General features: G+C 42.9%; 1 protein-coding gene across 1 annotated transcript in view; it reads left to right on the forward strand.

The window, feature by feature from the left end:
• The window catches only part of PCNX2 (pecanex 2), a 314554-nt gene that overhangs the window by 238155 nt on the left and 56395 nt on the right, over window positions 1-20004 (forward strand). Inside the window, exon 25 of the mRNA XM_040242736.1 lies at window positions 1310-1525. Coding sequence (XP_040098670.1) covers window positions 1310-1525 — 216 coding nt within the window. The remainder of the gene's footprint in view (window positions 1-1309; window positions 1526-20004) is intronic.

Here is a 20004-nt window from a genome sequence, read left to right on the forward strand (position 1 = left end):
TCTATGGTGTCATCTATTATTCAACAGATATTTAGTCAGTCTTTACTGCATATTAAGAATCTGCCAGTACTGAGATACAAAAATAAACAAATTCAGCCTTCCTTCACCACCGTAGGGTGCATTGGAGAAATCAGATGTTAATCAAATAACCATATATACACATATACACACAAAAAGCCGAAAGTCAAATTCCAACTGTTTCAAGTGCTTTCGAGCAGAGGGTCGTAGTCCTGATGCCCTATAACATGCCGTGGCGGACGGGTCAAGGAAGGCTGCCCTGAAGTGGCCGTGGAACAGAGGTCTAAAGATTAGTGGAGGTAATAAGACAGAGAAGAATGAAGGGAAACCAGGCAGGAAGATTAGTCTCTGCAAAGGCCCGAGGTGGGAAGGGGCAGGTGAGTCACTCAACTGGGAGAAGTTCTGTGATGCTAAGTGTTGAGATTGAGGAAGAGATGAGTGAGAGGTGAGGATGGAGACTGAAGTGGGGAGCAGAGCACCCAGCGCCCCTGGCGTGACCGTACACCCTGGGTTTCATCAGGCTGGTGTCCTAGCTTATTCCTTGGAGGATGACTTATGGGACCCTATTATAGGTGATGTTATGAAGTCTTGTCTCTATCTTAAGAGCCCTAACAAACCACTGAAAACGGGCTGGAGGGTCCTGGGTGACACGTTCCCCTTTCATCTGAAAGGTCATTCTGGCTGGGGGTAGAGAATCGATGAGCAAGCATGTCCTAGTGAAGACCCATAGGTGAGTCGCATGACACTTGTGGTCCTCCACCTGAGAGACCGTGTAACCTGGGATAAAGCAAGGGTCATGGGAATGGAGAAAAGTAGGAAGATGCAAAAAATACTTGAAGAATGTGAAATTGAGAGCCTCAGGTGGGAAGGAGTGGGAAGAAGGATGCCTAGGTTGTGGCCAGCTGGCCAGCTGAGAGCAGGTTGGGGGCGGGACTCGGGGGGCAGGGCCTGACTTGGACACGTTGGGTGGAGGAGAAACATTGGAAACATACAAGAAATGTTAAGCAGACAAGGAAGCAGACAGGTCTAGAGTCCAGGCGAGAGATCTCTGCTGGAGGTAGGAATTTGTCAGGTATCTCATCTAGACAGGAATTCAGTCCATTTATGTAGATGACATTGACCAGAAAGAGCGTAGAGGGAAGAAAAAGGAGGGTCTCACAAACCCCAGCACAACCAGCAAAAGGTCTGAGGAGTCTGAGTCTCCCCTAATCAGGTGACGGCTGCCCGTCTCCCAGGCATAGCACGTTGGAGAAGGACTCACTGGGCATATTACTTCTTGTCCTGTCTTCAGGGAGCGATGGCAACAACCTCAATTCCATCTTTTATGAGCATTTGACAAGGGCGCTCCAGGAGTCCCTCTGTGGAGACCTCATCCTTGGCCGGTGGGGCAACTACAGCTCTGGCGATTGCTTTATTTTGGCTTCGGATTACCTCAATGCTTTCGTTCACCTGATTGAAATCGGCAATGGCCTTGTCACCTTTCAACTTAGAGGACTGGAATTCCGAGGTAAGAATCTCTTTACTGTGGAAGTTGTTGGAAGTTGGTCATTTGAGTGAACTCTCATGCAGAGCTTTCAATAAGAAGTCATCCTTAACAGAAGAGGGGGATGCCTGTCCTAGAGAATGAGTTAGGGAGCTTGCTGCAACCACATCTCATCACGTATTTGGATATAAAGAAAGTCCAGTCATCTGCATTTGTAATCAGGTTAAATGTACAGTCTGGTGTAATCCTTAGGAGTAGCAAGTCAGAACTTTGGTTTTATTTGGGGAAAAACTCAGAAGAATTAAATGAGTGTGGACCATGCATGGGGGCTCCGTGTGGAGTCAGCCAGACCTAAAATGGAACCTGCTTCCTTGGGTTACAAATGCCACGGTCTGTTGTGGGTGAGTCATTTAGTATCTCTGAGTTTTGTTAAAAATTGTCTGTAAAATGATAAGAAGAATGACTGCCTCATACAGTTGTCGTGAGATTTAACTGAGATCATGTATATGCAGGCACTGTTGTTGTTGTTTAGTTGCTGAGTTGTGTCTGACTCCTATGCAATGCTATGGACTACAGCCCAGCAGGCTTTTCTGTCCATGGAATAACCCAGGCAAGAATACTGGAGTGGGTTGACATTTCATTCTCCAGGGGATTTTCCCGATCCAGGGACCAAACCCATGTCTCCTTCACTGGCAGGGGGATTCTTTACTAGAGAGCCACCTGGGAAGCCCACTTGTAGGCACTAGATGAATGCTTACTGCTCTGTGGTTACTGAGTCCGCCTGCATCTTTGAAGAGTGATTCTGGTTTTTCCATGAATCAGATGCTGCAGTTATGTGGTGATCACTCAGGGATCAGCGTCATGGATATTCCTGTGGCCCTGTTTCCTGGGTTCTTTGTGTAGTCTTTCACTCACACATTCTTTTCTCTACCACAACACCCCCTCTGTGTCAGGCCACATTCTGATGCTGAGGATGCACTGGCGTGCGACCTTGAGTCTCACCCTCAGTTCAGTTCAGTCGCTCAGTCGTGTCTGACTCTTTGCGACCCCATGAATCGCAGCACGCCAGGCCTCCCTGTCCATCACCAACTCCCAGAGTTCACTCAGACTCACGTCCATCGAGTCCGTGATGCCATCCAGCCATCTCATCCTCGGTCGTCCCCTTCTCCTCCTGCCCCCAATCCCTCCCAGCATCAAAGTCTTTTCCAATGAGTCAACTCTTTGCATGAGGTGGCCAAAGTACTGGACTTTCAGCTTTAGCATCATTCCTTCCAAAGAAATCCCAGGGTTGATCTCCTTCAGAATGGACTTGTTGGATCTCCTTGCAGTCCAAGGGACTCTCAAGAGTCTTCTCCAACACCACAGTTCAAAAGCATCAATTCTTCAGTGCTCAGCCTTCTTCACAGTCCAGCTCTCACATCCATACATGACCACAGGAAAAACCATAGCCTTGACTAGACGGACCTTAGTTGGTAAAGCAATGTCTCTGCTTTTGAATATACTATCTAGGTTGGTCATAACTTTTCTTCCAAGGAGTAAGCGTCTTTTAATTTCCTGGCTGCAGTCACCATCTGCAGTGATTCTGGAGCCCAAAAAAATAAAGTCTGACACCGTTTCCACTGTTTCCCCATCTATTTCCCATGAAGTGATGGGACCAGATGCCATGATCTTCGTTTTCTGAATGTTGAGCTTTAAGCCAACTTTTTTGCTCTCCTCTTTCACTTTCATCAAGAGGCTTTTTAGCTCCTCTTCACTTTCTGCCATAAGGGTGGTGTCATCTGCATATCTGAGGTTATTGATATTTCTTCTGGCAATCTTGATTCCAGCTTGTGCTTCTTCCAGCCCAGCATTTCTCATGATGTACTCTGTATATACGTTAAATAAGCAGGGTGACGATATACAGCCTTGACGTACTCCTTTTCCTATTTGGAACCAGTCTGTTGTTCCATGCCCAGTTCTAACTCTTGCTTCCTGACCTGCATACAGATTTCTCAAGAGGCAGGTCAGGTGCTCTGGTATTCCCATCTCTTTCATGACGTGGCAAATAAACAAGTAAACAAAAGAGCAAACCAATCACAGCTTGAGGAACGGTACAGAGGAGGTAAATAAGGTTCTATGACCAGAATCAGTGCAGAAGGTGAGGAGGCTCATCAGGGAAGGGTCCTGAGGAGGGGAACGGAGAAGAATGTTCCAGGCCAGCAACTGGGAAGTGCTGAATGTCTGAGTCCAGAGCAACCCAGGAGGAATGCCATGACCAGAGAGACGGGTTTGGGGGAGGTCATGGGGTTTCTCCCAGCCAGGGGGAGGTGCTGCATTTTATTCTGTTCACTGTGAGGAGCCGTGGAACGTTCTGGAAATGGGAATGACTGACCTAGAGCTTGTTCTGGTTGCTGTGTGGAAGATGTACTGGAGGGGATGAAAGGAGAAAAAGGGGGACCACCTAGGAGTGTCCTGTAGTCACCCCAGCAAGAGAAGACAGCAGAGGCAGAGATGTGCTGGGAGGCTCTGAAGTGGTGGACAGGCCTGCAAGTTGGGGTGAGGGAAGGTGGGGTGCTCAGTATGCTGTCTGCTTTCTAGGCTGAGAGCCTGATGGACGTTGGTGCATTTACTGAAACTAAGAAGCCTGGATAAGGAGTGGCACATTGGGTTTGAGGATGCAGTCAAGAGCTCCATTTTAAATATTTTCTTTTTAAAATGCCCTGGATTCATCCAAGTGAATGTATCACATAGCTAGTTGGACATATGTGTCTAATATTCATTTTTGTTGTTTAGGCCCTAAGTTGTGTCTGACTCTTTTGTGACCCCATGGACTGTAGCTTGCCAGCCTCCTCTGTCCATGGAATTTTCCAGGAAACAGTACTGGAGTCAGTTGCCATTTCCTTCTCCAGGGGATCTTCCCGACCCAGAGACTGAACCCAAGTCTCCTGCATTGCAGGCAGACTCTTTACTGCTGAGCCACCTGGGAAGTGCTTAATGCTCATTGGGGAGATATTTATTCAGCACTGATTATATGTCAAGCACTAAGTTAGATGCTCTGAGTAGAGAAGTAAAGGCCCTGCCTTGTGGAGCTTGAAGCCTCCCTTAGAAGACAGTTACGTGATAAGTACTTACTGCCCAGAGATGTGGCTGTTATAGCGGCACAGCGTGTGGGGTGCCTGGGGATCAGAGGAAGGGCACTGAAATCAGAAAGGGTGCTGGGTCCTGTCAGCTCAGCAGAGGAGGGGCTGCAGTTAGAACAGAGAGGAGGGAACAACTGGTGTGATTACAAGGAGGCACCAAGTAGCCAGATGTGGTTTCCAGGTGCTTTGGGAGGAAGGGGTCACCGACAATGTTAGAAAGGTAAACAATAGCCAGGTCATGCCTTCTAGAACCTCACAGTGACCAAAGGACACGTTTCCACCAAGGACAAATTGCCGTCACTTCATATTTTAAAAACTATAACCCAAAGAGAATTCTTGTACATCCTTACAAATTCTAGGAATCTAATTTAGGGAGCTTATTTGGGAAAAGGTTATTGGGCCAAGAGAGTGATGATCAGACTCTAAAGAACAGAGAAACAACATTTCCCTGATGTTTTTCACAAATGCCAGAAAATGCCACAGTAGGTGGTAGAAATTAAGTGTCTGGGTACAATAATGCTATAGAACTGCCTATTTTTGAGAGCTTTCCATTTTTTCCTGGAACTCAAGGGAAGAACTTTTAAGGTTCGCTGAGTTGAATCGGAATTATAGTTATAGCACAAGTTTTATGTGGCTTATAGCATCTTCAGCAAACTTAACCGATCTTTGAATTGAAGGGTTAGTTAGGAGGCTTCCCAAGTAGCACAGTGGTAAAGACCCCTCCTGCCAACACAGGAGACCAGGTTTGATTCCTGGGTTGGGAAGGTTCCCTGGAGAAGGAAATGGTAACCCACTCCAGTATTCTTGCCTGGAGAATCCCATAGATAGAGGAGCCTGGAGGGCTACAGTCCATGGGATCTCAAGGAGTCATATAAGACTGAAGGCACTGAGCACACTTTTCAAACATGCATAAGAGAAATGTTGTATAGCTGAGTACCCAGGAGAAAAAGTAAAAAGTTTGGTGAACAGTTAGCCAGCCTCTGGCACAGTGGGTAATTTTCCCAACATTAGAGTAAGAGTTTAGAACCTGGGTAGCCCAAACGATTGATGAAGGCTCATGGTGCATGCTGTTTCCATTGGATAGTACTATAGTGGAGTAAATTCAAATTAAGAATACAAATAAAGAAGCCACGTTTTTCTATTGTACTTTGGCCCATGCATCCCAGAATAGAAATACATTTTTTTGTTGTTTTTGTTGTTCATGTAAGGAAACATGATTGTACTGCTGCTCTTGGTTTATGAGTATTTCTTGCATCTACCCAGCCAGAGAGCCTTTAAGGAAACCATTCAAGAATTGGTGGATTAGTCAGCTTTAAGTCTAAGGTCAAGGAAACAGACAAGGCACTTTAGAAGGCCCTCGGTGTGAGGAGCACCAAATTCAAGGCTTTTCAAAAGAAATGGAACCTGTTGTATTTAACCTTAATCCGAGTAGGCGGACACAGAAAAATGGGAAAGTGAGAGCTGATTATCTGTTCAATCCATTTCTGTTCTCTGTTAGTCATCCAAGTGACCTAGCTTGATGGTTTGGCTTATTTCTATAAAAGAGGAGAAACATGAATGAGGAGAACAGAGCTGCCAACAAAAGGAGTCAGACAACTTGAAAATCCTGTTATTATAAATGAAGAAGAACCAAGAATAGGAGCAAAAAAAGAGGGGGGCATTGGAGAGAGACTTTTATAAGATACAAAGCACTCTCTTGCCTGTGAAGGTGACAGCTACCTCCAGGTTGGTCTTAATCCCAATACTTCCTCCCATCTAACTGATGAGGAATCCAGACCCTCAAGACGAATTATTTCCCAAGACTCACAGCTACTTAGGGGTTGTTTGCTGTTCAGTTGCTCAGTCGTGCCGACTCTTTGTGACCCCATGGACTGCAACACACCAGGCTTCCCTGTCTTTCACTATCTTTCTGACTTTGTTCAAACTCATGTCCATTGGGTCAGTGATGCCAGTCAACCATCTCATCCTCTGCAGCCCACTTCTCCTCTTGCCCTCAGTCTTTCCCTGCATCAAGGTCTTTTCCAAAGAATTGGCTCTTCACATCAGGTGGCCAAAGTATTAAAGCTTCAGCTTCAGCACCAGTGGACTTCCAATGAATATTCAGTGTTGACTTCCTTTAGGACTGACTGGTTTGATCTTCTTGCTGTCCAAGGGACTCCCAAGAGTCTTCTCCAACACCACAGTTTGAAAGCATTAATTCTTTGGGGCACAGCCTTCTTTATGGTCCAACTCTCACATCTATACATGACTACTGGAAAAACCCTAGCTTTGACTATTCAGACCTTTGTCAGCAAAGTGATGTATTTGCTTTTTAATATGCTGTCTAGGTTAGTCATAACCTTTCTTCCAAGGAGCTAGTGTATTTTAATTTTGTGGCTGCAGTCACTGTCTGCAATGATTTTGGAGCCCAAGAAAATAAAGTCTGTCACTGTTTCCTCTTTTTCGCCATCTATTTGCCATGAAGTGTTGGGACTTTATACCTTGCTCTTAGTTTTTTGAATGTTGAGTTTTAAGCCAGGTTTTTCACTCTTCTCTTTCACCTTCATCAAGAGACTCTTTAGTTCCTCTTTGCTTTTTGCCACTAAAGTGGTATTATCTGCATATCTGAGGTTGTGGATATTTCTCCTGGCAATCTTGACTCCAGCTTAGAGCTAGGCAAACCCACAGGGCTCTTAACAAGAACTTCTCATTCTACCTGACCATTTCATTTCCTCTTTTCATTTCTCCTTTTGGTTGGAGATTTGTACCATAGTGTTCATTTGGTTTATTAAATACTGAATAACTGGGATATAATGCCCTCAATCACTTGTATAGCTCCATGTCATTTTCCAAGTTGCACAAAAAACTCCACTTTAGGTCAGGATGTTCAATAGGGGCACACACGTGACTTGACTTCTCAGAGTCTCAATTTCTTCATCAAAACCTTGGTGTGATTATAAGTTCTTTCCAGCTCTGAAACATAGGCAGAACACTCCAACATAAATCACAGCAAGATCCTCTATGACCCACCTCCCAGAGTGATGGAAATAAAAGCAAAAATAAACAAATGGGACCTAATTAAACTTAAAAACTTTTGCACAACAAAGGAAACTATAAGCAAGCCGAAAAGACAGTCTTCAAAATGGGAGAAAATAATAGCAAATGAAGGGATTCATGTCAATCTATGCCAAAACCAATACAGAATTGTAAAGTAAAAAATTAAAAATAAATAAATTAATTAAAAAAAATAAAAATAAAAATAAAATTTAAAAAAAAAATGCCAAAAAAATAAATAAATAAATAAAATAAAGATAAAGGCAAAAGAAAGGGCATATATTGGTAGAGATGAATTGAATCTAGAACATGGATAAACAGTCTTCATAAAGAGTTATAATTCCTTTTGATTTAAAGGTCCTTAAAAAAAAAAAAAAGAATCAATCTCAAAGACATACAAGAGGCTCATGCAGGTCAATACCAGAAAAATAAATGACCCAATCAAAAAACAGTTTAAAAAAGTAAACAGACATTTCTCCAAAGAAGACATACAGATGGCTAACAAACACATGAAAAGATGCTCAACATCACTCATTATCAGAGAAATGCAAATCAAAACCACAATGAGGTACCATTTCACACCAGTCAGAATGGCTTCTGTCCAAGTCTACAAACAATAATTGTTGGAAAGGTGGTGGAGAAAAGGGAACCCTCTTACACTGTTGGTGGGAATGCAAACTAGTACAGCCGCTATGGAGAACAGCATGGAGATTCCTTAAAAAACTGGAAATAGAACTGCCATGTGACCCAGCAATCCCACTGCTGGGCATACACACTGAGGAAACCAGAATTGAAAGAGACACATGTACCCCAGTGTTCATCGCAGCACTGTTTATAATAGCCAGGACATGGAAGCAACCTAGATATCCCTCAGCAGACGAATGGATAAGAAAGCTGTGTTACAGATATACAATGAAATATTACTCAGCCATTAAAACGAATACATTTGAATCAGTTCTAATGAGGTGGATGAAACTGGAGCCTATTATACAGAGCAAAGTAAGTCAGAAAGAAAAACACCAATACAGTCTACTAACACATATATATGGAATTTAGAGAGTTGGCAATGACAACCCTATATGCGAGATAGCAAAAGAGACACAGGTATAAAGGGCGGACTTTTGGACTCTGTGGGAGAAGGCAAGGGTGGGATGATTTGAGAGAATAGCATTGAAACATGTATATTACCATATGTGAAACAGATGACCAGTCCAGGTTTGATGGTGCTGCCCAAATAGAGCACTCAAAGCCGGTGCCCTGGGACAATCCAGAGGGATGGGATGGGGAAGGAGGTGGGAGGGGGGTTCAGGATGGAGAACACATGTACACCCGTGGCTGATTCATATCAATGTATGGCAAATACCACCACAATATTGTCAAGTAATTAGCCTCCAATTATGATAAATAAATTGATTTAAAAAAAAAAAAAGAAAGAAACAACAACAAAAAAGTTCTTTCCAGCTCTGATACCTCCATCAGTCTGGGAGCTATATATGTCCTTCCACCATATCATGGGGAGAAAGTTGAACTCCCTCCAGGAGTTTGATAGAATTTCCTCCCAGGGAGGAAGCCCAAGGCTTCAAAGTCAGTGGTGGAGGAGGGGCAAATGCCTAGTTGTGGCTGACTCCAAAGTCCGTGACCTTTGTAAACTCCATGGCCTTGGAGGGTGGCAGGGAGCGAGGGAAGGAAACAGGGATGCAGGGAAGGAAGAAGGAAGGAAGGAGGAAGGAAAGAAGGAATGAAAAATAAGGAAAGATTACAAAAAAAAAGAGTCATCATTGTCTTTACATCTCTTTGGCTGTTGAAATTCAAAAAGAAAACTTTTACCTGAATATCCTTCTAAGCGTTAATACGGAACCACCACTTTTAGGAGCTCAGTTTCTTGAACTGCTGACTGCCTTAGCAACCATGCAAACTGGACGGCTCCTACAGGATGAACATGGAAAGCAAAGGCATAGTTAGTTATCAAGAGGTAGCCACACATTACCATCAGGCCTGGAAAATATCACAAAAATGAGATTTGCGTTCCTGTCTGTGTGAAATGTTATCAGCCATCTCATAGTTTGGCTAACACCCCATAATCACCACCCTGTGGAGACATTCTAAAAATAAGTATGTAACCTAATCTAATCTAAAGCTAATTCAACCCAAACCCTTATCCTAACTGGCTGATCCATGTATAGTCAGAGCTCCCACTAATCTTGGAACCAGCTAGAATTCTCTTCTCTATGGCAACAATTAGGTCATTGTCTGTATCTTGAGGAAGCTGTTAAGTCCCTTGGTTCCAAACTTTACCCATGAAATAATAGGTTCTCACTCAGAATTCCTCAATGCATATTTTTCTTCATTTCAAGTTATGCGACAAATTGGTGAACAAGATGAAGCCCTGCTTGTCCAGATAACGAGTCTGGGAAAGAAGTGCTTTCCTGGAGAACATTAACAGAGTCTGCATATTTTAACATTCAACACTCAAAGTGTGTGGGAGAAAAGCAAGATAATGCTTGTTTGGATTAAATATTAATTAGAAAGTAAATGACTCAGTAAGACTGAATGCATTGGTTTTTCTCATCTAGAAATGAAGGGTGGGGGGGATACCATATCATTCACAGATACCATTATTGTATATATTTCAGCTTTTCTTATGCTTCAGATTTGCCCACCATAAATTCCCCTATGCACTGTGGGATTTGGTTAATTTCATATTCTCTTATAGGCTAGAAGGAAAAAGTAAATTCAGGGAACTTTTGCTTGTAATTTGTCAAGGCTCATGAGACAGTCTGTGATAAGGGGAAAACCATGGACTTTGAATTCAAAAGGCCAGAACTTTCTACTAGACAAGATGTTTTGAAGACTCAGTGTCATTATTTTACTAAAAGAAATTATTACTAAAAGAAGAGATTACGTCTGCATAGCTGGGTTGATGTGTGCAATCAATGAGATGCTCTCTGAGAAGTTACTTTTTAAGTTGGTAAATGTCCCATAAACAGAAATTAAAATTTTAAAAACATTGAATATAAAAATTCTCTGAGAAAAACTGTTACACCACATTCAAAATCTCACTTGCTGAACAGGGCATAAAACAAATTGTATTTCTATGGCCAGATTGTGAAGCAAATTGAGGCTGTTTGGAAGACAGAACTGTTCTAATAAAAAATGTCTGCTATGACCACAAAATCAAACATGCTATAAATTATTTTCACATACTTTTCCCTCCACTGCACGCTGAGCCAATACACTTCTCCTAAACCCTCAGTGTGACATTTAAAAGACACTCGGGTCCACTACTGTGTAGCACAGAGGACTCTACTCAGTGCTCTGTAGTGACCTGAATGGGAAGGAAATCCAGAAAAGAGGGGACACATGTGTACATATGGCTGGTTCACTTTGCTGTACAGCAGAAACTAACACAGCTTTGTAAAGCAACTATACTCCAATTAAGAAAAAGACACTTGGATCCAGTGCGGCTGAAGGAATGGAAATTGGGACTGGGAAGAAATTATCTAGTAAAATAACAAAGAACTAAACTCATTAAGTGTATCCATAGGTCAGGTCCTTGTTTAAGTTCTGTCCTGTGACCATTTCTCCATCTTTAAGGTTAGATTAATTTAAAGTGTGTGATTATCAAATGTATGTTTAGCAGTTAGGAAATGGGAAGCGTAATGGGACAGATTATCATTGTATTAAGTATTTCTTCCCAGAAATTAAATCTGGTGATGTCTAGGAGATCTAAATACAGGGCCATTTTCCATGGCAAGTAGCTGGGGCTCAATGACCTGTATATTCCTTTCGGCTCACATTCTAGGATTCCGTTCCAGAGAACTAGTGTAGGGTGGAGGAAGGGCTGAGAAAGACGTGTCAATAACACTGAAGCTGCAGGAAAAATTGGGGGAAAAAATTCCACTGGAACCTTCTAAAAACGACATTCATTGAAAACCTTTTTTCAAAGCTTTCTCTGACGTTGTTTCATTCGGCCACAAAATGGCCCTGGATCTAATCAGCTGGCAGGAAGCAATGATAGCTTAGGTTTCTGGTCTGAAGAAAAATGGCCTGAAAGTCTTCATAATTGCATGTGTTATGTGTATTACGGTGTTAGAAGGGGCACCGAAGAAGCTGAATCTTCAACAAGATTCAACATAGATTGAGCCCTGACCTTCACAGCTTGTGTTTCCAACATGTAATGCACACTGGCCTGTGTGGAGCCCAGATGTTCATGGAAGTGAACTGCTTTGAGCTCAGCAGTGACCATCCTGTAAGTCCCCTACATATGAGCCTTCAAGGTGCGAATTTCAAAGATGTGAACGTGCATGCAGCCACTGTATGCCAGCTGCTGTGCTGTATTACTGTACTTTTCAAGGTGCTGTGCTGTAAGAGTAAAAATGTCTTCTTTATTTGTTTGTGTTTGTTTTTTGTGTCTCATTTGTGTGAAAAGTATTGTATGCCTATTACAGTACAGTACTGAAGACCTGGTTATGTTAGTGTGGTACCTAGGCTAAACTTGTTACACTTATGGATGAATTGAACTTACAAATGCCATCTTAGAATGGCACTTGTTCATATGTAGGGAATGAATCTGATGGCCTCCTCCTTTTTGTGGACCTGAGCAATTCAGGAACAAGCTTACTTGTGACCTCAGAAGGAAATGCATTTTATGCAGTAATTGTCCAATATACATCCCAAACTGTACATTACACCTGCAACTTGAAAAGCACTGGCTCAGCCATTGTTTTTGTTCAGTAGCCCAGGTGTGTCTGACTCCTTGTGACCCCATGGACACCCATGGCATGCCAGGCCTCCCTGTCCCTCTCTGTCTCTCAGAGTTGACCCAAGTTCATGTTCATTGCATCGGTGATGCTGAGCTCCAGCAGCCAGGGATTCAACCTGAAGAGGTGAACGCTGTCGGCGACTGAGACAGCCTCTCAGTTTTCTATGGACTGCCTGTGTATTCCAAGTTTAAGATTCTCTTTCATACTTTTACAAAAACATTAGGCCAGAGGTTTGACATTTTCAGTTCCCCCTCTCCCAGATTTATTATTTCCATAAATCACTGTTGCTCCTCAAACAGAGTTCCTGCTTCAGTGATTCTCTCAGAATCAGCCTTATCATCTATTATCTACCTCTTCTAATGTTTCCTATAGTTAACTTGTGATTACATTGTAACTCATGCTACATGCCTCAGTTTACTACTTATCTTCCTAACTCCTGTTTGCCCCTAACATCCTGAGCTCACTCTCTCTTAAAAAGGCTTCTAGCTATAGTGTCTCTAAAAATTCCTAACTTCTATAAGCTATAGTAAAATATGCTAACTTTACAACATTCCTTAAGTCTTTAACTTCTAACTGTTTTAATTATTTCTACGCCCTAAATTCAGTAAATTCCTTTGCCATAAACATTCTCCTTGCAAATAGGCTTCAGATATCAATCTCTCCCATGGCCTCAAGCTGTGGCCTATGTGCTCATCCTGGAACACTCTTTTGTAAAAGTCCTTGAGCAAATGTCAATGATTAACTTTATGAATTATTTTCAGAGCAATGCTGCAGAAGGCTTTATGCCTTCTCATGCTCCTCTCAAGAACAATAAGCACCTTAATATTTCTTATTTATTTATTTATTATTTTACTTTACAGTTCTGTATTGGTTTTGCCATACATTGATATGAATCCACCATGGGTGTACATGCGTTCCCAAACATGAAGCCCCTCCCACCCCCCTCCCCACAACATCTCTCTGGGTCATCCCCGTGTACCAGCCCCAAGCATGCCGTATCCTGCATTGGACATAGACTGGTGATTTGATTCTTACATGATATTATACATGTTTCAATGCCATTCTCCCAAATCATCTCACCCTCTCCCTCTCCCTCTGAGTCCAAAAGTCCGCTATACACATCTGTGTCTTTTTTGCTATCCTGCATACAGGGTCATCATTGCCATCTTTCTAAATTCCATATATATGTGTTAGTATACTGTATTGGTGTTTTTCTTTCTGGCTTACTTCACTCTGTATAATTGGCTCCAGTTTCATCCATCTCATCAGAACTGATTCAAATGTATTCTTTTTAATGGCTGAGTAATACTCCATTGTGTATATGTACCACAGCTTTCTTATCCATTCATCCGCTGATGGACATCTAGGTTGTTTCCATGTCCTGGCTATTATAAACAGTGCTGCGATGAACACTGGGGTACATGTGTCTCTTTCAATTCTGGTTTCCTCAGTGTGTAAACTCAAAATGGATTAAAGATCTAAATGTAAGACCAGAAACTATAAAACTCCTAAAGGAGAACATAGACAAAACACTCTCTGACATAAACCACAGCAGGATCCTCTATGATCCACCTCCCAGAATTCTGGAAATAAAAGCAAAAATAAACAAATGGGACCTAATTAAAATTAAAAGCTTCTGCACAACAAAGGAAAATATAAGCAAAGTGAAAAGACAGCCTTCCGAATGGGAGAAAATAATAGCAAGTGAAGCAACTGACAGACAACTAATCTCAAAAATATACAAGCAACTCCTGCAGCTCAATTCCAGAAAAATAAATGACCCAATCAAAAAATGGGACAAAGAACTAAATAGACATTTCTCCAAAGAAGACATACGGATGGCTAACAAACACATGAAAAGATGCTCAACACCTTAATATTTCTTTTCAGTCAACTCAGCCGAGGAGAGGAAAAGACAAGTCAGAATTACAAGGCCTAACTCCTTCATCCCAGGATCCATGCCTGCGGAATGAGGAGAGGGGGCTGGGGGCCGTGCCTCCATTTTGTCAGTAATGCCTAACGTGGCTCCAGACAGTCCAGCCAGCTCATCCTCTGATGCCATCTTCTCCTTCTATGCCTAATTATCCTCCACTCCACAAGCAGGATAGTTTAAGGATAATCTAAACTTCTCTCTGGCAGCGCCTCCAGGAGACCTCACTCCTTAGCATATAGAAAACACCATCCCCATATGCCTGGCATGTCAGGCTGATGAAGGCTATGACTATGTCAAAACTCAGTGCAAATAAACATCTAGTAAATTTATTGTAAACCATTATTGGTGGATGAGATGGTTAGATAGTATCACTGACTCAATGGACATGAACTTGAGCAAATTCCGGGAGATAGTGGAGGACAGGGAAGCCTGGCGTACTGAAGCCCATGGGATCACAGTCGGACACAATTTAGTGACAGAACAACAACAATTAGTGGGTAACACTAAGCATAATAATGTTGATGATATTTGGGGTTTTCTGTGGAATCCAATTAGCCAGTCCTTGGGACAACTCACATCAGATAAAGAGGAACTTGGAGGGCCAGGAAGCCCAATCTTAAACATGCTGTGCATTGGGGCTTTCATGTGCCTACTCTTGCTGGAAGGTCGTAAACAAGCTGACATTCTTCCAGCGCAGCCTTACTGCTGCAGGGGACCTCTTTTAATGCATCCTTTGAAGTCCCCATCACATAATGGCTCAGCGCCTCCATCATTTCCTCCAGTTTCTCCATACACAGCCTGTACCCTAATTTCAGTCCCATCACTCTTCACTTGAAATGGGACTGTGGGTGGCTGACTGCCCCATGACCAATCTCTCCTCTATACTTTCCCAAGGCCGCAGGGGAATGTTTCTTAAGTACAACATTCTCTCTGTTCCTTGGGACTTAAAAATACCTGTTACCCATCTGTTACCTACAGAATGAAGTTCAAATGTCTCCATAGGCGTCAACTTCCCACGCCAGTCGTCCTGCCCTGCGCCTCCCCTCTCCCCTCCAGGGATCTTAGCCCCACTTCCCAGCCAGGAGGGCACCTCCTCCACTCTTGTTTGCACGCCCTTCCTTTCTCACATTCACAGCCTTTCTCCTTTGGCTTCCCAGTTTCCCCCAGAGAATGTCACCTCCTACCATTAAAGCAGGCATGCCTGCACTAACCAGCCCCACAGGATAGCTACACTCCTGTGCTTGTCAGGGGAAGTACGTTAAAATACACTGCCCCTCAATACACAGTCACTGTCAGAACTAGGTGCAGAGGGGAGCTTCCTGGTGGCCCAGTGGTTAAGTTGTTGCACTTTTGTTGCAGGAGACACAGGTTTGATCCCTGATCTGGGAACTAAGATCCCAATTTTTTTTGGCTGCACCAAAAACATTAATTAATTAAAAACTAAGTGGAGAGACATGGTCCATATCAGGGAGTTCCTGAAAGGTGTGAGGTCCTCCCAGTCCTCCTGCATCTCCAGAATCCGCCCTTGGGTGACACCAGACCTCTGGAGAGCTGCATGCCTAAAACTGAATTATTTTGGCCACCTATAGAAATTTTTCTTTATTGTGCTTTAATCCTATTAGAACAGCTGTGGAACCTCGTGATTGGACTTGTGCAATGCTGATAAGGACAGTGGACACCATATTGTACAGTGTTCTCTCTGTGATGGTCTGGGGATGTCATCTCTCTGCTGTCTTCAACAGAAATAGCTGTGATTCTCCCAAGCAATTATTTTCCTTTTGTCTTAAGGACGTGAGAAACTCCTTATTATCTTTCTATACTACTGGTTGGTAGAAAGCCTGAGTGAAATCAGTGGTTGACCTTTAGTAAATTTATAGGACATCATAGAAGGAAGTGAAGGTTTCTTGACATTCTTCTGGCTCTGTTATGTTTTTCCTGTCCTCATCTTCAGTTATAATTTCATCATTTGCTTTTGTACTGTGTATCCCTTTTAAGACTGACTTCATATCTTTTTGGAATTAAGTATGAATAAATAAGCCAGGACTGACCTATCCCTGGTAAAGAAAGCCAGTGGTGCTTAAAGGGAGGCAGTGTTTGCTCCTTTGGAAACGAGGAAAGGGAGGAGGAAATGGTCAGGTGGTCAGGAGAGGCCCACCTCGTGTAGCCGCAGCCTCAATGGCTGCCCTGCATTTTGGCTGTACTCAGGAAATTCATGCATATCCTGTGTGCAAGATATCTGGGATCTACTGGACACATTTTCAGTTCAAATACTCAATTTTTACAGCTTTCATGAGGCACAATCATTTACCAGAATGAAAAGATTCCAAGATACTCTCAAAATTCATTTTTTAAATATTTATTTAGTGCTTTCCCTGTCCCACTAAGTTAGACCATGAGAACACAGCCACATAAAAGATGCCAAGAGTTTGGTTCAGTGGAAACTCCAGAGACCATCATCTGGAAAAGGTCAAGTGTGGGGGCAACTGACCTCCAGTCTTCCCTTTGAAGGAAACATGCTCTAAACCCAGGGAGACTCTCTGAGAAGAACATGGACCTGATTTGCATGTGAACAGCAAAATTAGTGCCTTTGCAGAAATGACTGTATTTCATCATTCTCGTATTCTTTTACAGCGTGATCCTGACTACAGCAAGTCCCTTACATACAAACAAATTCCATTCCAAAAGCATGTTCGTAAGTTCAATTTGTTCCTAAGTCCAATAAAGTTAGCCTAGGTACCCAACTGACACAATTGGCTATATAATACTGTACTGTAATAGGTTTATAATACTTTTCACACAAATAAAACACAAGAAATAAAGAAAACATTTTTAATCTTACAGGACAGCACCTTGAAAAGTACAGTAGTACAGTACAATAGCTGGCATGCAGGGGCTGGCATCGAGTGAACAGGCAAGAGTACTGAATGAAGGAGGGAGAGGAGGTGTGATGCCGGGAGCCAGCGTGAGGAATCTCACCCATGACAAGGTCATGCGGAGAGGCCTGATGGGCAAGGCAAGTCAGGCCTCAGGTTTTCCCCCTGGAATTTCCTGAGCATGTACCCCCAAAACCAGAATCTGCCTGCCTTATTGTACTGTGCTTTCCCACTCTTCTGACACACTCTGGAAAAAGTTAACTCAGGGCTTTAGTCTTCTGCATTTGAAAAGGATGTTTCTGTTCAAACCCTCCTAGCTTGCCTAACAGGTTCCCCTGGACTTTTTACAGCTTGTGAATTGCTTACAGCCCCCCAACCATGAGAGGCACAAAGCTTAAAGCATCTTAAAGATACAGAACCTTTTCTAAAGAGCTAAAAATCATATTGGTGATGGATTTCACTGTTGACTCAATGATTGCTGCCAGACCTCCATATTCTTTATTTTTTAGGCACCTGGGAGGATATTAATCAATGTAATTGGGATATGGAAAAAAGTATATAGTAGTTTTGATGTTAGCAACACTAGACTTTTGAGTTAATCACTTTTCTTTTGTTATAAATCACTGTACTCCTTTTACTTGTTATAAATTGCTGTATCTCTGCTGTGTAAGAATATAACTTTATTTAGTGCTTTCTGAGAGTGGCACCAGACTTTAAGAAGAACAACACAAATAAGTCTTCTGGTTGACAAACCCTTATCAGAAAAGGGCCGTAAAATGTTAATTGGCCCTTTTGGCCGGAAGATGATGTAAATCACCTAAGACTTGTATATACAACTAGGTATGCAGAGAGAAAAGCCTGGTTTTGATGACTCTGGGCTGCTAACGCTGCATAATTTTGTATTACCCATTGATCTCTATGTACAATCAAAAAGGTATAAAAGGCCTTTCTAGACAATAGAGGCCAGGCCAGTCCTGGGAAGACTGGTTCCCCCATGTCTTACTCCTTTTCTGGCTGAATTCCCATCTGGGGCATGGAGGTTCGCCATGTCTACTTATACTTGCCCTGGCTTCTAAGATCCACGCGAGAGGGAGCCTAAGGTGGGGCACCCCCCGATATTCAAGAGGACGCCGGTGGCCTAACGGGGATGGTGCAAGCTCCTTGTCTGGAACTTCATTGGCTTCCCACGTAAACCAAATTATTCAGCCTCTTTTCTCCACTAAATTTTCCTACTACACTATTTCTTCCTAATCTAATCTTATATTTATAAATAAATAAGTTTTTTCCTCGCCTACTCCATCTCCCCTTCGAATCACCCTGGATCCACCGTGGCTGGACCCTGGCAGTGTGAGATGGTAGAGCTGAAGGATTGTCAGCAATAGGAGATAAAGTTCTCAACTGGAAACTTCTTCTGTAGGGTGCTTACTGTATGAACCTTTCATTCCTAAAAAATGATACAAGACCTACCTGACCTTGGTGTTTCTTAAAAGCCTTGGGCAGTTATGACTGCCTAGCAGCCCTTCACAGCAAACCCCTTCCTCAGCCGGTCCTCTCATCAGTGTAGATATGAGCTCTTGCTTCTCACAAAGGATGCCACTAAGTTATTTTCTTAAGATAGTAGAAATCCAAGTTATGCATTGTCTTCACACACTCATGAATACACGCACATACCCCTTCCAGTTTGTGTAAAACAAACAGCGCTGACATCAGCCCAGCGTGATAAATGCCTAACCTGGATGGAGAAGAAGGAAGGAAGCAGAAACTGGAAAAAACCCTCAAGGCACATCATCTAAACAGTTTTGCTAATCTGTTTGAGGTGAAGTTCCCCCTTTTATGCTTCTCCTTTGTAAGGTCTATTTCTATGAATTGTCTTACTTTCACTGAAAGAGCATCTCTCCCAAAATCATATAATTAACCAGTGTTGTTGGTGTGCCACTGAGCGGGGAGACTTCCCTAGAGTCCAGCCCCCAGTCCTGGGGTTCCGGTGGGCAGCTCGGTTAGGACTTAGAGGCCATTATTCACCCTGGGTGCCCCCAACATGTGGTCTGAATTACTCACTGATTGCGGTTCACCTGTGTTGTTTCTGTGCATCTTGCCCTGCAGGAATAAAAGTTTCATATTACCGAATGAGCAAAGAGAGCCCTGAAATGTTTAATGGAGAGTGCTTTTCAGCTCAGACCCAAAGCGGTGAGGTCTTGGAGAAAGACAAATGGAATCCTAAGACCCAGGATCAGCCCCTCACTGTTTCACTTTATTTATGTTACAATAGCCTGCTCGTTCTCTTCTTCCTTATCTTGATTTCTAGTTCATAGGCTGTTATCATGACAGTTCTGTGTGTACACTTTTATTTGAAGGTTGCAGTTTTTCATCTCTGATCTATTATGACCATCTCACTCATGGGTACTATAGAGAGACTTAGTTTAAACATGACCTGTTTTTATCTTCCTCTGGTAATGTGAAAGGTGAAATGAAGTCACTCAGTCGTGTCTGACTCTCTTCGACCCCATGGACTGTAGCCTACCACGTTCCTCCATCCATGGGATTTTCCAGGCAAGAGTACTGGAGTGGGTTGCCATTTCCTTCTCCAGGGGACCTTTCCAACCCTGGGATCGAGCCCAGGTCTCCCACATTGTGGGCAGACGCTTTACCGTCTAAGCCACCAGGGAAGCCAGAGGCTATTGCATGCCCTATGGATTTTCTCAATAAGGTATCTGTTGCCTGTATGGCACTAGTAGTGAAGAATCCACCTGCCAATGCAGGAGACATAAGAGATGTGGGGGTC

Source organism: Oryx dammah, unplaced genomic scaffold (assembly GCF_014754425.2).
Source record: "Oryx dammah isolate SB20612 unplaced genomic scaffold, SCBI_Odam_1.1 HiC_scaffold_6, whole genome shotgun sequence".
Taxonomy (NCBI): domain Eukaryota; kingdom Metazoa; phylum Chordata; class Mammalia; order Artiodactyla; family Bovidae; genus Oryx; species Oryx dammah.